General features: G+C 56.3%; 1 protein-coding gene across 5 annotated transcripts in view; it reads left to right on the plus strand.

Annotated features, from left to right (window-relative positions):
* Window positions 1-1,336: 1,336 nt before the first annotated feature.
* Window positions 1,337-19,373, plus strand: part of HVCN1 (hydrogen voltage gated channel 1) — a 35,016-nt gene continuing 16,979 nt past the window's right edge. The window contains exons 1-3 of one of the 5 annotated variants that reach the window (XM_070220179.1): window positions 1,337-1,486; window positions 1,952-2,033; window positions 6,250-6,289. In XM_070220179.1, the coding sequence (XP_070076280.1) occupies window positions 6,269-6,289 (21 nt within the window). In that variant the 5' untranslated portion in view covers window positions 1,337-1,486; window positions 1,952-2,033; window positions 6,250-6,268. Of the gene's footprint in view, window positions 1,487-1,622; window positions 1,918-1,951; window positions 2,034-6,249; window positions 6,290-11,993; window positions 12,111-16,087; window positions 16,161-19,373 lie in introns of those variants that run through there. The other 4 variants (XM_023647162.2, XM_023647163.2, XM_005612600.4 and 1 more) reach the window with 4 other exon arrangements.

Genomic DNA, 19,373 nt, shown 5'->3' on the forward strand with positions numbered 1-19,373 from the left:
GAGCCTGTTGAGGCCGCCAGCTGCCTGTGCTAAGCTTACAACTACAGGTGGGATCCGTTGTTAAAACAGAAGCAGGGTTGCAGCTTCGAGGTGAGCAGTCGGGGAAGGGGATGCCTGATTGCTGTTCCCTCCCCCTCTTCCCTTCCCCAGCCCTGAGGGAGGGGACGCCAGGGACAGGCCAGTCCACATGTCCTCTCCACTCTTGTCTGGCTGGCCCTGGGAGGGGGGAAGTTTTTAATAAAATACGAAGTTGGAGTTTAAAGTGGACCGGACAACACCTTAAGGCTGGAATAGGACTGCGTAATAACAAAATATGACTGAGAAGTCGGATCAGACGGAGACGTTTTTAAAAAAGGCTGCTATCCAGGAGGTGGGGGACAGGATTGGGAAGAGCAGACTCAGCAGAAGATAGGTGGTGAGCAGAATACTGGCCCCCCAGAGAGGTCCACACCCTGATCCCCAGACCCTGTGGATATGCTACTGTATGTGGCAAAAGGGACTTTCAGTGTGATTAAGTCCAGGATCTTGGGATGGGGAGAGTGTCCTGGGTTATGCAGGTGGGCCCAGTGTCATCAAGCGTCCCCGTCAGAGGGAGGCAGGAGGGCAGGAGGGTCAGCTCTGGAGAACGCAATGATGAAAGCGGGGTCGGAGCGATGCAACCAGCAGCGGAGGCATGCAGGCCAGAAGCCGGGAAAGGCAAGGAGGGGGCCCCCTGGAGCCTCCAGAAAGAACCCAGTCCTGTCAACACCTTGATTTCTGCCCAGCGAGACCCGTGTGGACTTCTGGCCTCCAGAGCCCTGAGGTAACGCATTTGTGTGTTTGAAGCCACTAGGTTTGTGGTGGCTTGTTACAGCAGCAGCAGGAAACCAACTGCTCCAAGGAATGGAGACGCCCGGCCCAGCTGAACCAGGAGCGGGAGGTGTGCAGGAGACGGCCCCCACCTTCTGAAATTTGGGACAAGTGGTCTTTCAGGAAGACAGAGGCTAAGGGAACTGACTCCACGGTGTGAACAGCTCCAGAAAATGAGCTATGAACAGAGTCTGGGGAAGCCGGGCAGGGGAGGGCAGGCAGGGGAGGGCCATAGGGCTGGGCCCCGGCAGGTGAGTAGGAGTTCTCCCAGGGAGGATAGAGGAGCTCAGGCTCCAGGCAAGAAGGCTCCCTCTTGCCAGTCCCAGCCGTGGAGCAGGGTGCCCCCTCTCCACCTCGGGTCTCGCCCAGGGGCACCCTGACAGTTTCAGTGCTGGCCACCCGCTTAGGACATTGGGCCCAGCCTCTGCCCCCTGCCTGACGGACACCGCACAGGGCAAGCCAGCTGCTCGCCGCCCCTGAGTGCTCAGCCCCGGGGGGCCGCCCGGAGCAGCCCCGCTCCCCTGTTCGTGCGGCCCCGCCGGAGGAAGGAAGTGCTTCCCTCCTCCCATCCTTCCCTTCGGCTCGGCCGTGGGGCCAGCATTCCCGTGATTCGCGATCGGCTCCAGGCGGGACCTTTGTCCGTCTGCGGGGCAGCGGGAGGCCCAGGCCGGGCTGTGGCCTGCGGAGCGGGAGGGGCCGGCGGGGAAGCCAGAGGCCCGCGGACGGGCCGGGACCGGGGCGCCGGGACCCCGCGGGGCGGGCGGGGCGGGGCGGGAGGAAGCGCGGGCGGGGCGGGCGCAGGGCTCGCAGTCGGCGGGCGGCCGGGCGGCGGGCGCAGGGTAGGTGCTCGGCCTCCGAGGACGGGACCCCGGCCGTGCCCAGGGGGTACCGGAGCCCGGGGCGGGGGGCGGCACGCGGCACGCGGGACCCGCGGCACCGGGAGGGAAGCCCCTCCTGGCCTCGGCCGCCTCCCCTTGAAAATGGGAGCGTTGATACGAACCGCCCGTGTGCGTGGAGCGCTCACCGGGGCCGGGAGCCGTCCACCACCGCACCGCGCAGCGGCGACAGGTGAGGCAGGTACCATCCTTCTCCCCTCTTACAGGTGAAGAAGCCGAGACTCAGAGAGGCAGAGCCGCTTGCCGCGGCTCACACAGCCAAGGAGGCAGAACCAGAACTTACACCCGGTCAGTGTGAACCCCCAAGTCGTTTCATCCATGCCCCCACCCTGCCCCGCCTGGGCCCCCTAGGAAGACTGCAGGGAGAGAAGTGGGGGTGAAGGCAGTGCTGGGTACCCCGAGGAGGAGGCTGCAAGGAGCCAGGCTGCCCATCCCTGCAGGAAGAACCTCCAGGGCAGCAAATCCTTCGCCTGGGTAGGGGGTGCCCGAGAGCAAGCTGGGGGGCTGGGGCCAGGTTAGATTCTGGACAGGGGTGGGGAGCAGTGCGGCCCCTCCCGGACTCCCAGGCCTCTACCCAGCACCTCCACTGGGTACAGGGGGCTCTCGCGGGCTTAGCCACAGGACTGCACCTCTCCATGCCTCAGTTTCCTTGTCTGTCCGACGGGGTTATGCACAGTGTCTACCCCATGGGATGGCTGGGAAGGTTGAATTCGGTGGTCGGTGTAAAAGCTTAGCCGAACACCTGGCCCAAGATTACTGCCAAGCCAGCCGGGTCCCTCCACCCTCGTCCCCGCCCTCGGAAAGCACTTCTTGGCCTGGACACCTTCACCCCGGGTGGTCAGGGCTATCTGAGATCTGCAGCGTTTCCGGACAGCCCCACCAGCAGCTGGTGCTTCTTGAGTAAGACCAGGGCTGGAGGCGGCAACTTCTCCCCCTGACTCCCTGGGGGAAAGGCTGGGAGGGGCAGGGTTTTGAAAATCTTTGGGCTGACGCTTGCGCAATTCTAGAACGGCTCTACAGCCCCCCAGTAACCGCCCTCCCCTTGACTGGTTTACAAGAAGGAGGAAACCCAGAGTATTCCTACTCCAAAGCCTGCTCCTCTTCCCATCCCGCGTCTCTGGGCCAGCAGCACGTCCTACCCCTTGGTGTATCCTGAATCTGGCCGCTCCTCTGCATCCCCCCCTCGACCCCCACCCCACCCCTCAGCATTGTCTACCAAGCCCTCTAGGCGACTGGGGCCTGCTTGGTTCTTGACTCTCGTCTCCTGCCCCGTCCTCCCCTCAGCTGCCCCCTGCAGCCACATGGGCCTCCCTCCCTCCTCCTCGGACAGCCTGAATTCTCTGCTCTCTCGGCCTGTGCTCACGCTCTTCCTTCTCCCGGGAATGCTCTTCCCTGCCGTCTTCTTGTGACTTACCTCCTTGCGGTTCAGGGGTGTCGTGAGAGTGACCTGCGCAGAAGTCTTCCGAGAGCACCGCCTGCAGAGGCGCCCTCGCCTGCTCCCTGTGGCCTCCTGTGTTTCCCTCTCCCGCGCCTAGCCCGGGGTGATGTGGCCTTGCTCGTGTGTTTCCTTGGCTCCTTGTTCGTCTCCTCGGCTAAAGTATCTGCCTGCCAGGGCCCTGACCTCGTTCTTGCCTCTTCACTGTGGATCCCCAGAGCCCAGCACAGTGCCTGGTTTTGTACATTTGCAAGCGGTGTGTGCGACGTTTGGAGTGTGCTTTCCTTACTTCTCGTTGCTTAACAGCGTGCTTTCTGCATCTCTGCATAGACCTCAGGACTGTCATCGCCCCTCGCAGCCCGCTGCCTTCCTCGGCTTTTCCCTAAAGCGGGGCTTGTGGGCTGTTTCCGAGTTCCGCCCATAATCCCCAGCTTAGCTCTAAACGTTGGGGTGCAAATGGCACATGTCCCTTTGCTCTCAAGTGACTTCTTTTTTTTTTTTTTTTTTTTTTATTTTTATTAATGTTATGATAGATTACAAGCTTGTGAGATTTCAGTTGTACATTTTTGTTAGTCATGTTGTGGGTACACCACTTCCCCCTTCGTACCCTCCCCCCACCCCCCCTTTTCCCTGGTAACCACCGATCAGATCTCCTTCTCAATATACTAATTTCCACCTATGAGTGGAGTCATATAGAGATCGTCTTTCTCTGACTGACTTATTTCGCTTAACATAATGCCCTCGAGGTCCATCCACGTTCAAGTGACTTCTTTGAGATATAGTTCCCAAACTGCTCACGTCAAGTGTGATCATCCTGGGGGCCTCGCCACTTCTTACCAGGTGGCTGTTCAGAAACATCGGCCCCGGCAGTGCGTGCGAGCTTCCGTATCGCAAAAGCACTGGGTTTTTCCATTTTTATTTGCTTTGTCTAGTTTAATGGGGAGGTCACGGTAGGTGTAAATTTTCTGTTGCTTGCCTTAGTGAAGCTGGGTGTTTTCCTACATCGGGCTGGTTCTATTTCCTGTCTGGTGAAGGAGGGAAATCTCCAGGGTGCCCTAATTCTTCCATTCCCCTTCGCTGGTGGTGACGGTTCCACCTGAGCCCGTCCCGTGAGAGCAGGGTGTGGGCCCTGGGGGGCTGGGACAGGAACAGCTCGAGCTGAGCTCCGCTGGCTGCAGGAGCTGCTCTGCCAGTCAACCAGCAAGAAACTCTCTGCAGAGTACTATGGGGAGAGAAAGAACTTTCTTTTCATCTTTGTGAATATTTTTTTCAAAATGGTAATGATTTTTAATGAGAAAAGTAGCACACGGTGTGCAGGGTTATTCATGGGAACATGGGGCAGCAGTCTAAATGCTGGTCGCAGGTGGGACTGCACACATCCCCACGGGGCATCCCGTGCAGTCCTTCCAAGGAGCGCCCCATACAGAACGACCTCTGAGGGGCTGCGTGAGCCTTCTCAGGTTGTTGGCTTCAAGCGACATCAGCTTACTGTCTTCCAGTTCAGGGGTCAGATGGCCACAATCCATCTCCGTGGACCAAAGTCAAGGTGGGGCAGGGCTGCATTCCTCCTGGAGGCTCTAGGAGTCTCTTCTTTCTGACTGTGGCCCCTTCACTCCATCTTCAAAGCCAACAGTATGACATCTTCAGATCTCGGACTCCAGCCTTCACAGCTCCTCCTATGGCTCTGACTCTCCTGCTTTGCTTATAAACACCCCTCTGATTACACTGGGTCCATCCCGACAACCCGCCATCACAGAACCCCTAATTTAATCAGATCTGTCAGGTCCCTTTTGCCACATCTAGTAACATATTGGTAGGTTCTGGGATTCAGACGTGCTCGTCTTTGGCGGCTAGTATTCAGCCTGCCACACCTTAAAGGGAAATAAGCGGGGCCCGGAGCAGTGTGTGGGTTCTCATTTGTTTAAAAAATAAAAAAGAGAGTACGTACGTGTGTGCTTGCGGAGGTGTGGAACACCCCCGATGGCTCCCTAGGAAAGCGGTGAGAGTCGCTGTGTGTGCAGGAACGGGGGCGGGAAGGAGGCATCCTGGTCATAGTATATCTTTTTATAGTAAGGTTTTTTGCTACATGCATGTGTCACCTACATTAAAAATAATTTTTAAGAAATAATACATAGTCACTGCAATAGTTCAGACCTTGGCTATATCCTCACAGACTTTAAGAAAAAAGTGCAAATGCAGTGTTTTCATGAGGATAGGGTCCTACTGCACGTACTCTGCTGTGATGTGGGGCTTTTGGCTTACTGCACTGTTCACGTCTTTCCTCGTCACAGGGGGCGCTCGCCAGCCCTAGGCTCTGCCGCTGCTCAGGCCTACCTAACCCACTTGTCCAGACCCGCGGGGGCACGTTGAGGTTCTTCGCTTCTGTCCAGAGCAGCCGCAACACTGCAATGTCTTTTTTTTTCTAAATTGGAATGAAATTCATATAACATAAAATTAACCATTTTAAAATGAACAATTCAGTGGAATTTAGTCCATTGCTGATGTCATGAAACTGCCACGTGTGTCTAGTTCCAGAACATTTTCATCACTCCGAACCCACTAACCAGTCGCTCCTTGACCCCCTGCCCCAGCCCTGGCAACCACGACACGGCTTTCTGTCCCTACAGCTTCGCAGATTCGGGATGTACATATCAGTGGGATCGTATAGTATGTGGCGTTGGCGGCTAAGGGCTTCTTTCACTCAGCGTAACGTTTCAGAGGCTCGTCCACGGTGTGGCGGGGGTCGGTGCCTCATTTCTTTTATGGCTGGGTACCGTTCCGTTGTGCGGATATGACGTCTTTGATTTATCTGCTCATCCATCACTGGGCACTCGGGTGGGTTCCGCCTGTTGACCGTGAATATCGATGGACTGCTATTTGTTCGGATGCCTGTTTTCAATTCTTTTGGGGTATATGCCCGGGATCCAGTCCTTCTACGTACCCTCTGAACTTTGTATTATGTTCAGACACTTAAGCAAGTTAAAAATAGTTTGTAAGAAAGGATTGCAAAGCGCATCCTGAGACAATAGCAGTGTGACATATCTGGACAAGCGTCTTCTTATTTTGCAGATCCAGAGACGACAGGAGAATGGCCGCCTGGGATGACAAGGTAATTGATCTGTGGGCCAGCAGCACCGGAGGACCTCCCAGCCTCAGGAAGATAATTCTGTTGGGTGTTTCTAACAGGATGGGGCAACGCCTGTTCGGGGTGTTTCCGCCGTCCCAAAGTGTTTAAAGTCACAGGCGGAGCCTGCAGAAGGAGCTCGCGTAAGCTCAGGAGAGCCTGATGGTCTGAGGCAGGCCGTTCAGTTCCCAGCTCTGCGTTTTAGTAACCGTGTGCCCTTAGGCCAGGCCCTTCACCTCCCTGAGCCTCAGTTTCCTCATCTGGAAAATGGGGACAAAATTACTTACCAGCCCTGTTCTTGAAGGTTTGGCAAGAAAGGTCAAGGAAAGCATGGCCTCAGAACGCTGGACCAATACTGAGCCCGTAAGGGGCTTTTCCCTACCACCCATTTTACGGATAAAGGCACTTGGGTACAGAGAGGTGAAGCCACTGGCTCAAGATCACACAGGTGGGAAGTGGCGGAAATGAGATTTCAGCCTGGCCTGACCCCCGAGCCAGGGCTTTGCCTCCTGCGTGGTGCTGCCGTCCCAGACCACGGTCCTGATATCTGGGGTGTGAGTCTGTTGGGTTTGGGGGACATCGGTTGTGAAGGGTGGGGACAAGGTGGAGAGCAGTGTTGCCTTCCATCTCGACTGCTCACTTGGAGGTTCTGGGGGCCCGGGAGGCAGAGCCGTTGGGGCGGTGCTGGGAGCTCAGGGGAGCAGCAGGGGATTCTGGCAGAGTCCCGGATGCAAATGTGAGGGTCAGCAGGACCAGGGGGTGATGCTGGTGGTGACTTTGTACTTCAGCAAATTGACGACCCCTTTAGTTGTGAGACTGTTCTGATTGTAGAGCTTTTTATGACGTAGGAGGGGAAATGGCCAAGGGCACTTCACACGAGGCCAGCAATTCTGCTTTCAGAAATGCTGAAATATGGGGAAGTATGCACCTTTGAGTTAATGAGACACGACGGCAGTGGTAATAGTGATAATAACATGAGCGACTCACAGCTACTGAAATGCCAGGCGTGTGCTGAGGACTTTCCAGGTATTCGTTTTTGTTTGTTTGTTTTTTGAGGAAGACTGGCCCTGAGCTAACATCCGTGCCCATCTTCCTCTACTTTGTATGTGGGACGCCCGCCACAGCATGGCTTGATAGGCAGTGCTAGGTCCACTCCTGGGGTCTGAACTCGCGAACCCTGGGCCGCAGAAGCGGTGCACGTAAACTTACCTGCTGTTCCACCGGGCTGGCCACTAGGTATTTGTTTTTTTAAGTCCTGCAAACAACCCTGTGACTTAAGTACCATTATTTCCCCCATCTTTGTTGTTGTTAGTGCCGTTGAGTCGATGCCGACTCCTAGTCGGACCCTGTGGACAGCAGAGCGGGACCCACCTGGTCTTTTTGCGCCGTCCTCTCCCCGTCCGGCACCGTATCAGACAATGTTCTGCTCTATTCATAGTGTGTTCACGGCCAGTTTTCTCGGAAGTGGGTGGCTGGCTCCTTCTTCCTAGTCTGTCTTAGTCTGGAAGCTCTGCTGAAACCTGTCCACCATCGATGACTCTGCTGGTATTTGACATACCCACGGCATAGCTTTCCGCATCACGGCAACGGGCAGCCGCCACTGTATGACAACCCACAGACGGTGGTGTGGCTCCCTGACCTGGAAATGAACCCGGGCCGTGGTGGTGAGACCACCTTCCCCATCTTACAGTTAGGGAAATTGTGGCACAGCAAGGTTTAGCAACTGGCCCAAGCTCACACAGCTAGCAAGAGGTTCAAACCACCCCCTCCCCCCGCCAGCTCCTGTGCCCTTAATCACTCTGTGATTGTGCCTTGAACGCTTTCAAATGTGATCCGTCCCGAAAATGGGGGAAAATGGGCTAGATCCCTGGGGAAGAGCTCAAGGAAGAGTCCACTGCAGGCAGGAGGGAAGCAGACCGGGGAGCACCGGGGCAGCAAGGGCTCCGGGGAGGACTTCTTCCCTCATTCATTCATTCATTCATTCCCCTAACAAATGTCTACCAAGTACCAGCCGTGTGCCAGGCACCAACATAGCTATCGGGCTGCAGCAGCACAGCACAGACACTGGTCCGGCCTGCCAGTGGCTTCCTCTCCAGCTGGGAGACAGACCCTTATCAAGAAGTCACAAAACTGTGTGAAGGTGCCTGTTGGGGGCGGGGGGTGCTGCGCAGGAGAGGCCCTGGCTAACTTTGGAGCTTCATAGGGGCCAGTGAGACCTTCAGATCAGGGAGGCCTCCCTGAGCTGACACCTGGCGAGCCAGAGGAGTAGCCGGGTGCAGGAGGAAGACTGAGGAAGGTGTCCCGGCAGAGGAGGCAGCCTGTGCAGAGGTCAGCAGGTGGATGGGAGTGGGGCCGGCGGGGGCAGCCCCATGGGGGCCACAGGCCGGGGGGAGACAAGGGCCTGCAGAGCCTGGGGGACATGGAGGTTTCAGTGGTGGTTCTAAGAGCAGTGGGCCGGCGGTGCAAGGTGGTCAGCAGGGCGGCGACTGGCCAGGCCGGGGCTCAGAGAGGTCTCTAGTGCTGTGTGCAGACGGATGGAGAGGACAGAAAGGACAAGCAGGGCCGGGCAGGGAGCCCTCTGGCAGGCAAGCGGCGCTGGAGAGAAGTGAGGTTGCGTGGGGATTCACAAGGGACACGTGTGGGATTTGGGGAGCGTGGCGGTGCAATGCACACAATGTGGGACTGCTGTTCAGAGGAGAAGTTCCCCTTTCCCTTGGAAGGTCTTAGAAGGCTCTGCAGAGGCAGCCTGAACTGGCCTGGGGATTTGAATTTATGGGATTGAAGGAAAGGGCATTTCCAGTAGGACGACAGTCACCACCGTGTGGAGTTGTGACAATGCCTGATATGGGGTGGGAAGCATAAGCCTGCCACCCCATAACGGGCGTCCGTGAGTTCCAGCTACTGTTACTAGTCAAAGGCAGAGAGAAAGAGTTCACACTTCCCCTTGTTTGTAGCTTCCTATCAAATTAGGCACACCAGAAAAGTAAGCGGAGAGGGCGACAGCGGGTATACGGTGGTGACACTGGCTTGCTCCTATATCTGGGGAGGGCTGGACCACCCACACAGCTGTCCGCAAAAGAAATCTGACAGTGTGTGTCAAGACTCATGAAAATGTTTGTAATCACACTTGGTCATCTCGCTTGCAGAAAAGGAAATAGCCCGTAAGAAGGGAACGGTGCAGTTCGCGAGCCGTGGCTCTGAGCGCTCGCGATGCCGTTGAGCGGGGCTGCACCGTTACTCCATGTGCCGTGAGGGAGAGCAGGGCCGCGTGGACTGCGACGCGCTGTGACACCAGTCCATTGTAGGACACGTGGGCACTTCAGAAATGTGAAAATGCGGTCTTAGAATTGGTGCTCACGGTGCAAAAGTGGGGAACAATGAAATCAGTAAATGCGATGGTGAGAGCATGAACTCCTTGCTGCGTTTCTGGGCCGTGAGAAAGGCCCAAGTGTGATGCGTGGAGCTAGTGGGACAGAAGACACCAAATTGTCTGCAGTCCTTGGCTGTAACTATAAAGACACAGAGGTGAGAAAGAGAGGATGTTTGGTGTGTGGGATTATGAATTTTCTCTTGCTCGTGCTTTCACGATAGTCGTACTAACGTAGATCCAGACTCAGCATCTGTCCATTGGGGTGAATGCCAGCAGGTGAAGCTGGGGGTGTCCAGGCGAGTCTGGGGGGTCTGAATGGCGCTGGGGAGGGGCTGAGGTGGGGTGGGGTGGGGTTGAGGACACAGAAGCCACAGGGGAAGCAGAGGGCTGGAATGGAGAAGCAAAGACAGCCCCGGGGAACTCCAGGGGTGGGAGCCTGTCCATCATCGCACGAGGCCAGGACATGGGCTGGCCCTGCAGCCCTGGGGGAGCTGGGAAGACTGGCCAGGAGCCTTTGCTGAGTCAGAGAGCAGGCGCCTTCTCGGAAGGTGCCCTGCTGAGTGGAGGTGGTTTTAAACCGCTGCGTTCGCAGGATTGCCTTGGGGAGCTTGCTGGTTGCCCGGCTCCCCTTGTCTCTGGGAGCAAGACGGCCGTGCTGTGGGAGAAGCCGGGGCCATCTCAGCCGTGCTCGAGCCGTGCTCGAGCCGGTCTGCCAGGGCCAGCTCCGCTGACAGGGCTCACCAGCTGCCCTCCTCAGAGTCCCTCCGCCCCTTCCCACCTCTCTGAGCCTCAGTTTCCCTCTTCTGGGAGCCGGGAACTCTGACCTTTCCTCAGAGACTTGTGGTGAGGATGACACCGGGCCGGGCCGAGAGCGCACTTGGCAGGGTGCTGGGGCCAGCAGACCCTGACCGCGCGGGAGCTGGCGACTCAGTCCTGAGGCCGCTTGGGTCCCCAGCCTCATCTCGGTGACTGTGTGTCACCAGCACCTCGGGGAGCCTGGGAGCCAGGCGTGCTGCAGGCCCCGTGGCCCTGTGGCTCGTTTCTCCGAGGCGTCTGGAGGCCCCGGATCCATCTAGGGTGCTGGGCGTCGGCCTTGGCAGCACGCGGAGACCCCAGCCCCAGGCCTCTCCCACACCCACCAGGCCACAGCCTCGGGGCCGGCGCCCAGCGCTGGGGTTGTTAAAGCTTTGGGGGTTCCAGTGTGCAGCCAGGGCCAAGCCTGGGAGACCACAGCCCGTACCACGCAAGGCAAGAAGGAGGGGCGCCCGGACCGCCACCTGTGCCCCTCCCCGCAGCCGATGCGGTGCCCAGACGGTGGGTGACCCAGTGACGCTGGCGATGGGTCTCTGTTTCTAGCCAGATAGCCACGTTGTTTTCTTTCCATGCTTTTGTTTTCTTTCTACGCCTTCGTAAACAAACAGCATGACTTATGCTTCCCTGACAACAAGGCTGATGTCACAGCCTTGGACAGGGCTGTTGCCTCTCTGACACATCTCCCTCGGCCGGGGCAGGACCCTCCTCCCCGTACCCGTGTCTTTCAAACTCAGCCCACTGGTGACTCCTGCAATCAGCCTTTTAAGAAGTGAAATAGAATCAGGTAGAAGGTGTGAGTGTCCTGCACGTGGTAATTCAGTGTTGGCTCCAGGATGTGCGTTTGGGGGTGTGTCCTGAGAGGCAGCCTCTAATGTGTATTTTTTATTGAGCAACACTGGGCCGAACGCCCTGCCCAGCCCCGGCCTCCACCAGCTGGGAGCCAGGTCCGGGGGCTGTTCAGAGAGGCCGTGTAGGAGGAGGGGGCTCTGGGCCAGCAGCCTGCATCACAATCCGAGCTCTGCTTCTCACTGTGTGACCTGGGGCAAGTCACTTGGCCTCTCTGTTCCCAGCTTCCTCATCTGTAAATGGAGACCGTTCAGCCCCCACCTCGTGGGGTTGCTGCAGTGTATTCTAAAAGTCTTTGCACAGAGCTGGGGCATGGCAGGTACCCTGGGGATAGTTACAATCACTAGAATTTCCATGACCGTAAATATTATTTCACACATCGTCTCTACCCAGCCTCACGATCATCATCATGCCGGGTTGGCAGATTTGTCTGTCAAGACTGAAGGGATCCTGACCCTACAGGAAAAGGAGAGAAATGGTGGAGAGCACGGCTCTCGGGGTACCTGGGCTGCTGGTGGGGTCCTCAGCCCATAAGCAGCCCCCCGAAGCTGGGCAGCCGTGGCGGTGGTTTTCTCGTGTACTTCAAACTTCCTCCCCGCCCTAGAGAAGGAAAGGCTGACACGCTTATTTAAAGACTTCCTTGGTCTTAAAAATAGGCATTCCTCAGAACACGAGCTTCCGGGGGCTGGGGCTGCGCCGGCTGGGGAGCTTGCTGCTGGAGTCCTCCTACCTCCCCCGGGGGAGAGCTTGGCTCGAGGGACCCATTCTGCCCTCCAGGTATGTTTGGTGGGAGCCTGCAGTCCGCCAGGCGTGCGGGACACCCCACGAGCAGGAGCCCACCCTGTCTCTGCCCTGCCGGCGGGTGACAGGCTCGAACAGTCACACAAACAGGTGGACTCGACTCCTCAGGGGAGGGGTGTGGGGCCCTGTGTGCATGCAAAGCGGGGAGGTACCAGTCAGTCTCCTGGAGCTGGGTGCTTGGGGAGGGACCTCCTGAAGGAGGAGAAGAAGATACATGATGAGGTGGGAGAGGGGTAAGCATTGCCGGTGGAGGAAACCACATGTGCAAAGGCCCTGTGGTTGAAGAAACATGTCACGTCTTAAGGGCCGAATGGAGAAAGTGTGGCCAGAGCAGAGAGAGTGGTGCGAGGTGAGGTAGGATAGGCCCAGCCATAGCATACAGAGTGGGTCTGGGCCTCAGGAAGGCTCTTTAGTCTTTATTTTTAAAAGCAGTGGGAATTCAAAGAAGAGTTTTAAATAAGAGAGTGTGTCAGGGGTCCCCAAGATCACCCCAGGTTCAGTGATTCGCTGCGAGGGTTCATAGGACTCAGCACACAGTTTGACGCATGGCTAAGGTTTTTACAGCAAAAAGATACAAAGAAAATTCAGCAAGAGGAAAAGGCGCATGAGGGGAGGCCCAGGGGAAACCAGCCCAGGCTTCCAGATTCCTCTCCCAGCGGAGGCCCCAGGATGCACGGAAGTCCTCAGTGAGGAGCTGACTGCATGTGCGAACCATCTGTTGGGAAAGCTCGTTAGCAGCTCCAGGGGCCTTGTGGGGGCTGGTCACGTGGGCACCATCTGCCAGGCACTTAGGAAAATTCCAGACTCCCTGAAGGAAAGCAGGAGTTCAGTAGAACCACGTTGTTGACATGAGCTGTCCAGGCACAGCGAGTTCTTACCAGGGAGTGGTGGGACCTCCCGAGACCCAGGTGTCCGGATGCCAGCGAGGGCCAGGCAGGCCTTTCTGGGGCTGCTGCCTCAGGTCTTTTCTGCGCAGGGAGTGACGTGGGTGTGTGTCGAGCAGCGCAGGCGGTGGGCTGCTGATGGAGAGGCTGGAGGCCGGCGAGCAGGAGGAGCTGGCGCATCCTCCCGTGAGTGGGCCTGGAGGCGAGGCCAGCGCGAGGCAGAGGACGGCAGAGGCAAATGGGGGACTCAGCTTGTGGAGAGGCTCGATGCATGGGGACCACGGGGGAGAGAAAGTGGGCCTGGGGACAGCTTCTCTGACCCGGCCTGGGTATGTCTTAAGACCCCTGGACCGGAAGATAAGACCCAGGTGCCAGTCCAGGGACTGGTGGCAGCTGCCCTGTTGCGGGGCCCCGCTCCCCACGTGTTGAGGGAGGCGAGGTTGCATCGCAGAACCTGGATTCCACCTCTTAGAAAGTCATCATTCTTTTTGCTTTAAAAAATCAGCTTTTCTGCCATATTGTCGCCTCGTTGACAGAGCATCTTGGAAAGAACAGAGCTGGTAGACTCGAGTTCCTACGCTGGCTTTACCACTTACTTCTGTTTCTCTGTTTTTCACTGCTTGCTCCGTCGTTTTGGCTTTCTTAGCCGGGATCCCGGTGATGCATGCATTGGTTCCTTCTCCCTCCTTGCCCCCGAGTGCTTCATTCTCCACTCAGTCCTCTGCGGGCCAGAGCTCCCTCCAAAAATGCTCTTTCTTATGGTTAAACCTAATACGATAAAAATTAAATGGTTCTCTTCGCCCTCCAACCCAGTCCCACCTCCTTCCCAGAGGTAACCTTTCCATTTGGGTTGTTTATCCGTTTTAACAAAAATGGAATTCTGTGGTACATTCTGGTCCATAACATGCTGCTTTTCACTTAGATTTCGCAGAGATGGAGGACTCCTTTCCATGTCAGCGCCTCCAGGTGCACGGGCTGCCGCAGCCCGAGCAGCCAGGAGCATCCGTGCTGTGGGTCCACCACGGTGCAGTTAGTGACGGGCTCTGAGGTCACTCCCGGGTCTGGCTGCTGTGGCAGGACTGCAGCGAGCATCCGTGTGCTCAGGTGTGAGTCCCGTCTCAGGGCAAATGATAGGGACGTTCTAAATTTTGATGGAAACTGGTTTAAGGCTGATGCCCTCCTCTGCTCCCGTGCCTGGCACATTGGAGAGACTCAAACATTTTTTCAAAAGATGGAAGAAATAGGGGCTGGCCCCGTGGCCGAGTGGTTAAGTTCGCGCGCTCCACTGCAGGCAGCCCAGTGTTTCGTTGGTTCGAATCCTGGGCGCGGACATGGCACTGCTCATCAAACCACGCTGAGGCAGCGTCCCACATACCACAACTAGAAGGACCCACAACGAAGAATATACAACTATGTACCGGGGGGCTTTGGGGAGAAAAAGGAAAAAATAAAATCTTTAAAAAAAAAAGATGGAAGAAATACCCCACTGCGCTCCTGGAAAGGGCACGCGTGCCCACCACATGGCACCTGGGAGTGCCCCTTCCCTACGCCTCTGTCAGCCTGCCACACCCTGTGACTCTGGGCCCTTGGTCCCTCCTCCCCATGCCTCAGTTTCCCCTTTTCTGTAGGTGGCGAGCCCTCCCCTCTCTGCCCTGCCCAACTCTGAGGATCGTTAGGGGCATTCGGTGAGAGCAAGAGGGAAGGGAGTGGAATCTGAGAGCAAAAGCAGCAGCCATGCCAGGACTGGCTGCAGACATAGGCTTCGTCCCGTGGTTTTGTGACCTCTGGAGGAGACTGCTTCCTCCTTGGAGGCCAGGATGGAGGCGTGGCCCAGGAGGGAGCACACACGGTCTGTGGCTGCCCGTCAAGGGCAGACTCGGGCACGTACCCTCTGTATTGGCTTCCTGGAGCTGCCCTAACAGAGAACCAAAAAGTTGGGGGTGGGTCATAAAACGACAGAAATGTATTCTCTAGGTTCTGAAGGCCCGAAGTCTAAAATCGAGGTGTCGGTAGCATTGGTTCCTTCCGAGGCTCTGAGGAAGGACCTGTTCCATGCTTTCCTCCCAGCTTCTGGTGGTTGCTGGCATCCTTGGCGTCCTTGGCGTGTGGCTGCATCGCTGCAATCTCTGCCTCCATCTTCACGTGGCCTTCTCCTCTCTGTATCCTCTCCTCTCATAAGGACACCAGTCATTGGATTTAGGGCCCGCCAATCCAGGATGATTTCATCTCAAGATCTTTCACTGAGTACATTTGCAGAGACCTGTATTCCGAGTAAGGTCACATTCTGAGGTTCCGAGTGGACGTGGATTTTGAGGCAGCCGCACTTCAACCCATGACACCCTCCTCGTGGGCAGATCTGCAGCCCTTGGCTGCCCGGCCGCTTCTTGATCTCGCATTCTAAAACCCGGGATCCGGGTCATACAGCCCAGGGGCAGAGCCTGGCTCTGCCATTTTCCAAGTGCGTGACTTTCGACAAGTCACCTCGCCTCCATCACCAAGACCCAAAATGATGGCCTTGACCTCAGAGAATTGTTAGGAATTAGAATGAAATAGTGCATTTAAGGGACTTAGCAGCGTGCTAATATTATGTAACCAAAAATAAACAATGAGCAACAATAGATGTCGCTGCTGTTGTGTCTTGTTGCTTTGAGGCACAGTGTTGATCAATAAGCAAATCAGGTCCCCAAAAGTAGGCTCTGGGAGGGACAGGGAAAGGGGACCTCAGGGACATCAGGCCCTGAGAGTCAGGAGTTGGCTGAATTTATTAGAAAGTACTTTTTTCTGTGGTTGTTGGATGACCCTGAAATAGGGATGTTCCTCCCCACAGAGGACAGCTTCAGAGCCTGTGAAAACAGACGTCCGCAGGAACGTTTTCTCTCCGTCTCTCCTGCGTTGCTTTGCTCATTTCTCCCCGTCTCTCCCGGGCAGTAGTTCTTCTGGTATAACACCTGTCATGTGCAAAAGAGAAGGAGGCGATACGTTTACCTTTGGGGGTAGCTCCTGTGGTTTTGTTGTTAATTTGCTTATTAAATATTTATTGAGCCCCTCTTGTGGCTGAGCGGGCAGAGCCTCTGCTCTCCCAGAGCTCGCAGAGCAGAGCAGGAGACAGACAGACGGTACCGAGATGTCACCGTGCTCGTTAGTAAGTGGCATGGCGGGGAGGTAGAGGAAGGACCCTCGCCCAGCGGCGGCCCTCAAGGAAGGCCTCCCAGGGTGGGGTGAAATCTCGACCCCTGTAAGACCTGAAAAAGGACTAGGGTGAGTCAGGCGACGGGTACTCCAGACAGTGGGGACAGGCTGTGCAAAGTCCTGGGAGCAAGAAAGAGCGCAGTTCATTCTAGAACGGCAGTGCGTTTGGTGTGACTGGAGTGTGGCGGAGCCTGGGGAGGAGACCAGGGCCTGGGGAGCCCAAGAGGGCTTTGGCTGTCTTGAAGGCTGTGGTGGGCAGGCGGGAGGGGACTAGAGGTGATGGGAGGGGTAGGTGAGAGCAGGGACACAGCCAGACAGGCACTGGAGAAAGGTCACCCTGGCCACTGCTGTGTGGAGAAAAGGTAGGGGGCAGGAGGCCAAATGAGGTTGGTGTGGGCGTCCCAGCAAGAGGTGATGGGGGGGCGGGGTTAGATGGAGAAAAGAGGATGGCGCGTGCTCTGTGTTTCAGATGTTAGATTGATGGGGCTTGAGGGAGAAGGAGGAGCCGAGGATGGTCTTTGGCTCTTGGCTTGGGCAGCTGGGTGGATGTGATGCCAGGACCTAGGGAAACGTCGAAGGAGGAGTGGATTGGGGAAAGAGCTAAGAAATTAGTTCAGCTTGGGTCACAGCAAACTAATGACCTGGCAGGAGAGTAGAGCTCGGGCTAGTGACTTCGGTTTGCACATGAGCAGCATTGAGAACACGGGTGTGCTGAGACCACCAAAGGGAGAGAGTGGCGCTGCCCCAGGACGAGGTCTGGGCTGGGGTCCCAGGGACATGCGGTGGCATGGGGGCGGGGACACAGTACAGGAGGCCGAAAAGGTTGGCCACAAATGGGAGAAAAATCAAGAGGCGAGAATGACAAACAATCGGGTCAGCGGTGTTAGAGGATGCAGGACAGTCAAGGTGGGACCCACAGCCGTGGGCTTGGGTACGGAGGTGTCAGGACATAAAGAGACAGCAAGGGCCAATGCAGGGGCAATGGAGACGAGGGTGTCCACGGCCGGGGACCCTGCTGCTCCAGATTCTCTGGGTTGCAAATGACAGTAACAGCTCAGTCTGGCTTCAGCCACAAAAGGAATCTGCGTTCATGAGACAGAAGTCTGGGTGGCACGGCAGGCAGCGGGCCAGTAAACAGAGGAGGGGGACAGCCCTGGGTGGTGACCAAGTCTGAGGAGCAGAGATGAGCGTTTTTGCTGCCGAATAATAATAATAACTGGCACTAAGGGAGGCGCCGCTCCAGGCTGGCACAGAGGTTGGCGCTCCATAACTCACTGAGTCAGTCCTTCCAGGCAGGGTAGGGGGACCCGAGAGCTGAGAGTCCAGGGTGGGCGGTGAAGTTGCTGAGGCCCACGGCATTTTCCTCATGAGCTACGTCTTTGACCTTTTCTGCTTCTGGCATGACAGGTTTTTGACTTAAAACCAGAGTTGTTTTCCGCTCTGCTGGGTGCCGTCAATATTTTCATCCCAAATTACTGAAAGTGGCTTCTTTACTGGTCTCAAGGTTTCAGAAAGAAAAACATCCTCTCCAGTAAAATATAAACGTGGTCTTTGCAAAGCGCCCTGAGGCGACTACCAGGCTGAGAACTAGCCCAGGAGGTCCCCGTCTGCCAGGCGAGGGGTTTTCGGGGGACATTATGGCTGGTAGCCACCAGAGGCTTCAGGACACCTGGGAGGCTGGCGACAAGCCTGCAGCCTGGGGCAGGAGACGGGTACCAGGGCTCTCAGCCAACAGGCACTTGCTGGGCTTCTGCTCTAGCTCAAGGCCACATGCGACTGTGGGGAGACAGACCCTGCCTTCATGCCGCTTCAGCGCCAGTGAAGAGAGAGAAGTGGTAAATGGCTACATACAAAAATTTCTACTTAGACTGTGATGAGGGATCTCAAAGAAAAAGTAGAGTATGAATAAAAGTTATAACATAGAGAAAGGGGTCTGATTTAGATTTTAGGGGTCAAGGAGGGCTCTCTGAGGAAGAGACATTTCAGCTGAGGCGTCAAGCGTGAGTAAGAGTAAGCCAAGCTCAGAGTGGGGAGAAGAGCATCCCAGGTTGAGGGAAGAGCCCACATGAAGGCTCAGAGTTGGGAGCGTGGGGAGCATTGGTGGCACGGAAGGGTGGCCAGCGTGGCTGGGGTATGGTGAGCAGGTTGTGGGGAAGGAGATGAGGTCACACCCCCCAGGGCCATTTATAACACTTGAAGGATCTTGGATTTTTACCGGAAAAGCAAAAAGGAGCTAATTCAGGAGGTTAGCAGGGGGCAGTGATACGATCAGGTGGTATGGCCAGAGCTGAATGTGTATAAAGGCTGCTCAGGCTGCTGGGTGCAGAATGCACTGGAAGAACTGGGTCGAGGGAGGGAGATCGGTAACGAGGCTGTTGCTGTCTTCCTGGATGAGAGGATGGAGCCTTGGCCTGGGGCGGCGCGGGACGAGGAAGGGGACTGTGGAGGTGGGGAGAAGAGAGACTGGCCCCAGGAAAGTGGATGGGCAAAGAACGCAAAGTTCGCTCTCAGGAGGTTATGCAGTGGTCATAAGCTCTTCTAGGGCCTCTCAGCATCTGAGGAAGTCTCAAATCTGGGGCTCTGAAGGTACCGGAACAATATGGAAGACTGGGCAGGGCAGGCAGCCTGGAGTCCCAACCATGGGAGGTAGCATCTTGGAGCACCACCCCCTCCACACCTGTCACCCACGACCTTCCACGCAGTCTTTGAAGTGCCAGGGACTTCCCCGGGGCACTTAACAAGAAAATGTTGGGGTTCATGGGAGGCTTGTGAAAGAGGTGGTGTCCTTTGACCGAATTTGGAGCTTGGAAAGTTACAAGGCACCACAGAACAGAGGAAAGGACAGTGGACTGGGGGCCACAGAGCTTGAGTCCTGTTCCCAAATGCACTGCTGCTGGTTGCCTGGCCACCCATCCCTGAAATGCTCCCATCTCTGCAAGAGGGGGGACATCAGACCAGGGCGTCTCTCTGGGCTCCAACCTTTCCTGAGCTCATGAAACCTGTTATGAAAAAAAGTCTGAGCATGCACCAAAGGTGCACTGATGGAGAGAGATTGTTTTATTTTACTTTGAAAAGTGTAAAAACATAAAAGATTAAAAATATTATCAAATACGTATGTAATCACCATCCTGAATTGATGGTTATTAACATCTTGTCATATTCTCCT

Source organism: Equus caballus, chromosome 8 (genome assembly GCF_041296265.1).
Source record: "Equus caballus isolate H_3958 breed thoroughbred chromosome 8, TB-T2T, whole genome shotgun sequence".
In the NCBI taxonomy this organism is placed as follows: domain Eukaryota; kingdom Metazoa; phylum Chordata; class Mammalia; order Perissodactyla; family Equidae; genus Equus; species Equus caballus.